General features: G+C 42.7%; 1 protein-coding gene across 2 annotated transcripts in view; it reads right to left on the reverse strand.

The window, feature by feature from the left end:
- Positions 1 to 6,868: 6,868 nt before the first annotated feature.
- The window catches only part of RAB6A (RAB6A, member RAS oncogene family), a 71,436-nt gene continuing 68,473 nt past the window's right edge, over positions 6,869 to 9,831 (reverse strand). For both annotated transcript variants that reach the window (XM_017532955.2, XM_017532954.2), the window contains exon 7: positions 6,869 to 9,171. In XM_017532955.2, coding sequence (XP_017388444.1) covers positions 9,107 to 9,171 — 65 coding nt within the window. In that variant the 3' untranslated portion in view covers positions 6,869 to 9,106. The remainder of the gene's footprint in view (positions 9,172 to 9,831) is intronic.

A 9,831-nucleotide genomic window follows, 5' to 3' on the forward strand; every position in this document is an offset into this window, starting at 1 on the left:
GCTGTAAGATAGAACCCTCCTGCTCAAACTGATTTAAGTCAAAGAGAAAACATTGAGCCACATAACTGAGAAGTCCAAGAGCTGTGTGACCCAGGGCTTCAAACAGTGTCACTTAGACATTGCTTTGTTTCCATCTTTACACTTGCAGGGTTGGCTCATTTGGAAGCTGCAGTGACGTTCAGCAGCTCCAGGCTAATGCCCTCCTGAGTTTAAGTCCAGCCAAGAGAATTTCTCTTCCTCTAACAGTATGACTGAAAGTCCTGGGCCTGGTGGACATCAGTCTAAATTGGGTCCTGTGGCCATCCCCACATCAACCCCAGTGGCCTAGAAAAGGATAGTCTAAAATAATAGGGCTTACAGCATGGGTGGGGTGGTATCCTAAAGGAAATTTAGGGCACTGTTCCCAGAAGTAGGATGAATAGATGAAAGCTAGTTGGCAAAAATATCAGGTATCCACTTCAGCCACAGTTCCAGAGACACCAACTTAGAGGGGAGACATATATATAAACAGCAATGATTGAATGAGGTTACAGAGGAATGTGGTGCAGTTGGAACTCTGAAGAGGAGGCATGCATCTCTGCCAAGGGAACTAGGAAAAGCTTTGGGACAGTAAGTGGAAATTTAGTCTGAACCTTGAAAAATGAGTAGGAGTTTGCCAATCTGAGAAATGTGGGCGAGCTTTCCACACAGAAAGAACAGATGGAAGAAATGGTATGAGCAAAGGCCTTAGAGGCTTGAGAGCACCATGAAGTTCAGGAACCAGTCTCATGCTACAGCAGGTTGCATGGTGAGAGGTGGTGGATGAGGTCAATCGATAAAAAAACCTCATGGGACAGTCTAGTGAACACAGGGCATAGTCCAATATGTGGCACCAGCTTAAGGACAAGCATGGATGCAAGAAGGAGCCTCTTGAGAAGACCAAGGTCTGTCAGCATCTGTGGAGTCAGAGGTCACATACCCTGGATGTCACAAGGCCTATACTGTGTTTGGGGGACCCAGCAGTGCATCAGACCCAGTCCATGATTTGGAACCTCAGCTTTAATTTTTTCTTTTCTTTTGTTTCTCTCCCCTCCCCGGCAGCAACCTTAGTTTTTTCTTCTCCCCTCCCCTCCCTCCCTCTATCCCTCCCCTTTAGTAGCATCCCCATTATGCCATCTCATTAAAAGGTATCATGCATGCTCCTGCAGAGACATGTCTTGAGTTTGGTTCTGGGAATGACCTTTCCTCTTACTCTTGGGTTCAGTCTAAGGGCTTTTAGAAATCAGTATGTAAGAAAAGCCCAAGCTATCCAGAGTCCTTTCCCAGAATGTGGGGTAAACAAGGGCCAGGGAGCTGGCTGGGCAGGGCATTTGAGATCAGACAGAGCTGGGGGTATTGACATTCATTGCCCAAAGCTTCCCCTGCTTTATCTCATAGGTCTTTGCAACAACCCCATGGGCCTGGCGTTACTATCCTTATTTTACCTACAAAGAAGCAGATGCAGAGAAGGAAAGTAGATTGTCCAAGTCATGCATGCTGTGTCAGAATCTGGATTCAAATGTAAATCACTTGACCTTGTCCACCACACCACACTGCTTCTACACTATATCCTGTGTGGCTCATTATGTGGCAGGAAAATAATTCCCAGAGAGGAGACCAGGACCACTTTAAGCAGGTCTACTGTATAACACAAACAACTCTTCTCTTTTCCTTTAGCAAATGCTTTCCTGACAGGTTTTGTGGGCAGACAGGGCTGGGAGCTGGGTACTGGGAGATGAGTGAGACTTGGGCTCTACATTCGAGAGTGTGTGTGTGTGTGTGTGTGTGTGTGTGTCCCAGGCATGGGCACAGACTATGACAGCATGGGCTGTGGGAACTGGTAGCCTTGAGGCTATAGGGGCACAGAGAAAGGAGCCTTGACTCAAGTATGGATGGAAGTGTCTTAAGCTGGCTGAAAAGACAAATGCTCTTCCAACTATGGTCTTGAGGGAGTTGCTAACTTAAAGAGGAAACAACAACTAAAGCAGCACTCAGTGCTGAGTGCTCTGGGTGAGGCGGATCTGCAGTGTGATGGGTAGAAAAGGGGGTCAGCAGGGTCAAACCATCAGGGGCCTTGAATGCCAGGGAAGGAGCCTGAAATATACACTTACTCCCAGGCCATGGAATCTCTCCAAAAGATCTGAAGCAAAGGAAACACGGTCGAACCCGGAAGTTCGATCTCACACACACAGACAGTTCTCATAGAAAACACAGTCTCAACCCAGACTAAATCATCTCTGCAAACTGTCTGGGCAGCCCAGGTACTGCCTGGCCACTCACAGCCAGCTCACTGGGGGTGTTCAACTCCACATCCATTCCCGAGACTACCTGCCTCCATCAGCTCCTACTAGAGGAGATTCTGTAGACAATGAGGGCCTGTTGCATCCCGGCAGTGAGCACTTCTCCAAAAGCAGGTGTATGACTCAGTCTCAGAACCAGAGCCCTACATCCAGAATACCTAGCTGGAAATGACCCTAGATGCCCTCTAAAACAGATTCCTCTTCCCTCTGCCCCACCTGACAAGGATGATTCTACTGCTTTCTGCCACTCATAGGGACTGGGAGTTCTCTTACCCTTTCCTTTTCCTGCCCTTGTGGGACAGCTCAGTCTGTGGGACCTCCTTTCTCAGTTGGAGTTGAGATCTGCCTCCTGAGAACGCCCAGGTTGGGTCCCAGCTTTACTTCTGACTTCAGATCACAGAACTTAGAGCTTCCCACAGAGGTCTGGAAACATTTTTTTTTTTTTTTTGAGACGGAGTTTCACTCTTGTTACCCAGGCTGGAGTGCAATGGCGTGATCTCGGCTCACCGCAACCTCCACCTCCTGGGTTCAGACAATTCTCCTGCCTCAGCTTCCCAAGTAGCTAGGATTACAGGCACGTGCCACCATGCCCAGCTAATTTTTTTGTATTTTTAGTAGAGATGGGGTTTCACCATGTTGACCAGGATGGTCTCGATCTCGACCTTGTGATCCACCCGCCTCGGCCTCCCAAAGTGCTGGGATTACAGGCGTAAGCCACCGTGCCCGGCCTGGAAATATCTTAAGTGGTCATCAGAAGACTTCATTGTCAGAATCATGGTCCAATCAGTCTAACACCCTTAAACCTGAAGCACAGAACCTTGAGGTTTGACCCTTTCTAGGTTGGTCACCAGCCTTGGGGATGGAGAGAGGTTAATAAGCTGAGGCCAGGATATGCTTAGGAAGGAACATGTGCTAAATATAGAAAGAGTTCCAACTACAAAGCAGATGTTAGCCTCTGTCCTCTAAGATAGTTACCTTCTGGCCAGGTGGTGTGGCGGCTCACGCCTGTAATCCCAGCACTTTGGGAGGCTGAGGCGGGTGGATCACTTGAGGTCAGGAGTTTGAGACCACCAGCCTGGCCAAACTGGCAAAACCCTGTCTCTACTAAAAATACAGAAATTAGCCAGGTGTGGTGGCAGGTGCCTGTAATCCCAGCTACTCGGGAGGCCGAGGCAGGAGACTCACTTGAACTGGGGAGGTGGAGGTTGCAGTGAGGCAAGATGGCACCACTGCACTCCAGCCTGGGTGACGGAGTGAGACTCCTTCTCAAAAAAAAAAAAAAAAAAAAAAAAAAAAAAAAAAAAAAAGTCACCTAAAAAAAAAAAAAAAAAAAAAAAAAAAAAAAAAAGTCACCTAGTATATTAGTGGGAAGGAAAGAGGCCTTCTCCACTTGCCAGCTGCTCTCCCCCACACCTTAGTGTGTCTGGACCCACTGGTCACTATTTGAATATCGTAGTGAGACTCTCTTAAATGGATGCCTGATCTCTCCACCTGGACACCAAGTATGAGATCAATGGGATGGTTTTCCTTTACTGCTCTAGTTTTGATTCTCCACGTCACCACCAGCCCCATCCAGGCATGTGCATCAGACTTCACAGAAAAGGTAGAATAACAAAGGAAAAAGAAGGATATGAAAACATAAAACTAAATTATTCCTTATCCCCCTGTAAGGGGACATGTTTTTAGTTCACTTGCATAAGTTCCAACTTCCTCATCTCAATCCCATCTTCTGTTCTGGTTTCTCCAAAAACCTCCCCACATTTCTGCCGATGGTGCTTTCCAGTTGCCCCAGGGAACAAAGCAATGAATGCAAATGGATATTCCTGATGCAGTTTGCTTCAAAATCTCCCCACTAGTAGGACTGCAACATGAATTTTTAATTCTTCCAGCTGTAGACAATTTTTAAATTATTCACACACACATTAAGACAGACATTAATCCTCATAGACAAACGAGTCGTAATCTGGAGGTGGCCTGTGGACTATATCTGGCCCACAAATTGTTTTGTATGATCAGCACATGGTGTTTTAAAAGTTTTGAATTAAAATGGCCAAAGATGCAAAAGACAGATGGCACTATGTACTAATATGCAACAACTGGAGTCTCCTAAACTGCTGGAATGAGTGTATAGTTAAATTGGTACAATTGCTTTGGAAACTGATTGGCAAGACCAAGCATATGCATACATTACAACCAATCATTTCTATTCGTAGGGTGCACCCAAGAGAAATGTGTACTTACCTTCACCAAAAAGTTGGTAGAAAAGTGTTCATGGGCAGGGTGTGGTGGCTCACGCCTGTAATTCCAGCACCTTGGGAGGCCAAGGAGGGCAGATCACCTGAGGTCAGGAGTTCAAGACCAGCCTGGCCAACATGGTGAAACCTGTCTCTAATAAAAATGCAAAAATTAGCCAGGCATGGTGGCAGGTGCCTGTAATCCCAGCTACTCAAGGAGAATCACTTGAGTCTGGGAGGCGAAGGCTGCAGTCAGCCAAGACTGTTCCACTGCACTCCAGCCAGGGCAACAGAGTGAGACTCCATAAAAAACAAACAACACCACACACACACAAAAACAAATCCCAATTCCTTAAGTATGGGCTGCACACAGATTCTTCCCTCAAAGAATAGAGATGAAAAGGCAGTAGGTAAAAAGAGTAACATATTATTTTTGGAGACAGCGTCTCACTCTGTCACCCAGGCTGGAGTGCAGTGGCACGATCCAGGCGCACTGCAACCTCTGTCTCCTTGGTTCAAGTGATTCTGCTCCTCAGCCTCCCACGCAGCTGGGATTACAGGCGCCTGCCACCACGCCTAATTTTTTTGCAAAAAAATTTTTACAAAAATCTAAGGCTAAAGAAGTATTTGCTATAGACCAAATAATGGCAGAGCTGAGATTCCAAAGTTCATATTTTTTATACTACCTAAACTGGTAATCCCAACTACTCGGGAGGATGAGGCAGGAGAATCGCTTGAATTCGGGAGGCAGAGGTTGCAGTGAGCTGAAATCGCACCACTGCATTCCAGCCTGGATGACAGACTGGGACATCATCTGAAAAAAAAAAAAAAGGTTTTAATTGGCTCACAGTTCTGTGGGCTGTACAAGAAGTATGGTGCTAGCATTTGCTTCTGGTGAGGGCTCAAAAAGCTTACAATAAGGCAAAGAGGGAGCTTTGCCCCGCTTTTTATCACATGGCAAGAACTGGAAAGCTATTTCTGTTTCCTCATGAATTAGTTCTTCAATTTAATGTTCCAGCTCTCTAACTCAGTCAATGGAATCCATTCTACCATTTATCCTATCTATTTGTTCTGTATCTTTCCTTTAAAAAACAGGGTCTTGCTTTGTTGCCCAAGCTGGAGGACAGTGGTGTGATTAGAGCTCACTGCAGCCTTGAACTCCTGTGTTCAAACAATCCTCTCACCTCAGTCTTCTGAGAAGCTGGGACTGCAGGTGTGTGCTACCATGCCCACCTAATTTTTAAATTTTTTGTAGAGATAGGGTCTCACCATGTTCCCCAAGCTGTCCCTTCTACCTCAGCCTCCCAAAGTGCTAGGATTACAGGTGTGAAACACTGCACCTGGCTGTGTTCATCATTTCAACAATTAAAAAAATTTCACACTTATGATTCTAGATTCATCTTAACTCCTTAATATTTATCAGGTCATCTTTAAATTACTGGTTGTCTTTCCCAAAGTACTTCTGCTTCAGATATTCACTTTCACTTTTGAGACAGTTTTTAGGTATCAACTACATTGCTGTGTGAGTTCCAATTCTCCTTGGGGTATAGGCTATTAGTATGGAAGGCACAGGGGACAAGACTGTCAAGCTAAGGAGAGGAGGGGACAAACTCTGGGGCAAGGAGCTCTAGTAACTATAAGACCACATGTAATCACTCCCATTCAGTATCAGTATCATCTCCCCAAGCCACAACTTATTTCAGGGCCTTGCCTTTATTTCCATCAGCTTATTGGGGCTTTTTTACCAGCCTAATATTACTCTTGTGGACACCTGCACTAGTATTCTGGCCTCTGGCCTTGATTTCTACAATAAGGGATTCAGCTACGGTTGTCCTTTTCTCTATAAAGAGCCAGATAGTAAACCGTTTTTTTTGTTTTGTTTTTTGGCTTTTAGGGCCAAAGGTCTGTTGCAGCTATTAAACTCTGCCGTTACAGTAAGAAAGTATAGCTGAGTTCCAATAAAAATTTTTAAAACTGGTACCAGGCTGGATTTGGTGGGAAGGACACAGTTTGCTGGCTTCTGTCCCAAGGCAAAGGTATAATTAGGAGTAAGGAGGCAAAAGCAGAACTTAAGATACTTTTCTTAATATGTTCTATTACTGCCTCCACCAGAGCTACATCTTTCAAGTTGCAGCCCCTCTCCTCTACCCTCCAACAATACCCCATCAAAAAAGAGAGTCTTCTGACTCCCCAAGAGTTCCTCACATTTTTTTGTTATTTTTCTGGATTCCATCCATATCTGGTAGAGGTCTAAGGAGGGAGAAGCATATGCTAATTAACCATCTTGGCAGGAATGGGAAACCAAGTCAATAATTGTTTTCTTTCGTGTTTTATTTATATATTTTTGGCAGCAAAATTGTGTTTATTTAAAAAAAAAAAATCTGGACTATGAACACACTTGACTGCTTTGAAGAACTCCAAGCCAAATAAAAAGACCAATGTTAAAAGCAGCATAACTGGTTATTTTCTTAAAAATACATAAAAAGAATCAAATGCAACAGTGTAGGAAGACAATCACCCCCATGTCAGAAGTCACAACTTCTTCCAAATAAAGAATATGACCCATCTACCATATTGAATCAATATTTATTTCAGGACATGCCATGTCAAAATAAAACAAAGAGTCAACCCTTGCTTTTAACAATTATATTGTATTATAAAAGCACTTTACAACTCCATCCCATCTTTAAGTATAAGTTACTGGTATGTGGGCTAATGATTATCTGTAAGCATTTCTCTATTCAGATCCATAATCCAAGTGCTCTTTGAATATTACAAGGTGACAATAAGTGGGAAGTGGAGGAGGAAGAGGAAAGAAAGGGGACTAAGGTTCTCCCAGTTTAAGGTTTTGTTGCAATGAGGGGATAAGGAAGTATGAAGGTATTTTTGTTGTCTTTTTATCTTTATACTGTGTTAAGTAATGCTTACAACATAAATTCAGCAGGCTTTTCCTGAGCTGTAACTCAGAAGTTTTCTTCCTGCAAACAATGTATTTACAAATGTGTTTATTAGCTTACACAGCAATCTCACAATAACTAGTAAAGATTAAAAGGGCACACTCCTAGTATATTTGTTTGCAGTGTTTTAAGGGAAATACATATTGCCATGGTGAAGCTCTAAATAGATTCAACAAAACATCTAAAAATTGAAAGTTGTTAAAAAAAAAAAAAAGGCAAAGAAATAAATATCACCAAAGAAAAACGATTAATTGTAGCTTGAATATAAAACTAAATCACTAGTTAATTAAACTATATAGTTCTAATACAAACCAAAACCAGCCTGAAAGACCCAACATTAAAAAATGCTAAAAAATAAGGCATAAATCTGCATAACATTGAGTTTTATTTCCATTCTCTCCTTTCCCTCTACTATGCATGCTTTACCTGATCTGCCTCTAGGGGCTTAGAAGAAAACGGCTTCCATCTTCATTTTGACCTCAAATGTCCTGAGCAAAGTTTTTGCTATTCTCCTGAGGGTTCTTTTGTTGGTAAGCTTTAGATACCGTTACTTCTACTAATTTAGTAGTTTTGATCATAGTGCCAAATTTAAATTCTTCCACTGGTTCTTCTGAAAGGAACTGAACTTTTACAGTGCTTTGCCTACATAGTATATATATTTTTTTTTTAAAGAAAACACAAGCAAAATCTATTGCTTAAGTTTGTTATTATTTTTTAAACAAACAGAATAACTCTTAACATTTTAAAACCTTGGGAGAAACAGTTCATTAGAATTTCATTATTTTACCACGAAGAACACTAAAAACCTGTTCTGAAGCACTAGGTTACTTTTCTCTCCCAGAGTCTAATAAAGCACATGTGAAAGGGCCATTTGTTTTAGTCAGAAATACATTTTATGTTCTTCTACTTACAAGTACTCAGTATGTTCTTTAGGACTCATTTTGAAGTTGCACCAGGACCCTTTTCTCATTCACGCACTGCCTACTACGATAGCTGAATTCTGATCCCAAAGAAGATCTAAGTAATTCGTATCAGTGCTCAAGAATAATTTTGGACATCTTGGCCCATGGCCTACAGCAAGTGGTATCTGTAAAATTAAAGGATAATTCCAATGGGCTTGGTCTGACTGCTGCTTTGCCATCTCGTTTGTTTTGAGGAAGTGGGGGAGGCTAGGTAAGATACAGGGAAAGGGGGTAAGAGAGACATAAGAAGAGCAAGGAGAGATCAAGTAGGCTGTGAATATACTGCTTACTAACCAAGCCATACTCACACTGTTGAGATTTCCATCATTTCGAAGTACATTATCATAACATTAAAAAGGAAAAAATGTTAAGAAAATGTATCTAATTTTTAAAGTTATCACTGGAATATGTTGTAATATTTTGGCTTTTTGTAAAATATAAATAATGAAGACACTGACTTTTTTTGTGCTTGTGAAGCTAAAAGATCATCTCCACGAGACAGGCAGCGATGATGAATTGCAATACGTTATTACTGAAGGGAAAAGGTTCAAGCCAATATTCACACTGCAGTCAATGAAAGAGTAAGGGGGCCAAAGCAGTGAGCTTCTGAAGAAGGGTTGAGATGACATGGGAGATTAGCAGGAACAGCCTCCTTCATTGACTGGTTGCTCCTGAGGCTTTTCCAGTTTTATGTCAATCACTGAAACAAAAGTTAAGGAGCCATAAATGGGAAAGTACGATTTCAATTCTTCCAAACACTAGGATTTCTGGGATGGCCCTTGTATTCCTATTTGACTTCAGAGCCTACACAATCACTATTTTCTTCTACATAGTCACCTCACCATATAAGGTGCTCAAGAGGAATAAACTTGCTTGTATCTACTATACGCAACAAGGGTCAGAATGAGGTACAAGCTCTATTTATGGGTATCTATCCTAAGGAACTTACTCTACAGGAGCAAGAAGTGACATGAAGATGATGTTCCTCATAGAATTATCTATAATATAAATCTAAAAATAGCCTATTAAGACAGTTCCAACAGCAGGGGAAACATTTAATAAATAATGGGACTTTCAGGCCGGGCACAGTGGCTCACACCTATAATCCCATAACTTGGGAGGCTGAGGCAGTTGAGTCATCTGAGGTCAGTAGTTCGAGACCAGCCTGGCCAACATGGCGAAATCCCATCTCTACTAAAAATACAAAAATTATCTGGGCATGGTGGCTTGTGCCTGCAGTCCTAGCTACTTGGGAGGCTGAGGCAAGAGAATCACTTGAACCTGGGAGGCAGAGGTTGCAGAGAGCTGAGATTGCACCGCTGCACTCCAGCCTGGGTGACAGAGTGAGACACTGCCTCAA

The sequence above is a fragment of the Cebus imitator genome, unplaced genomic scaffold, assembly GCF_001604975.1.
Source record: "Cebus imitator isolate Cc_AM_T3 unplaced genomic scaffold, Cebus_imitator-1.0 Scaffold79, whole genome shotgun sequence".
NCBI lineage: Eukaryota > Metazoa > Chordata > Mammalia > Primates > Cebidae > Cebus > Cebus imitator.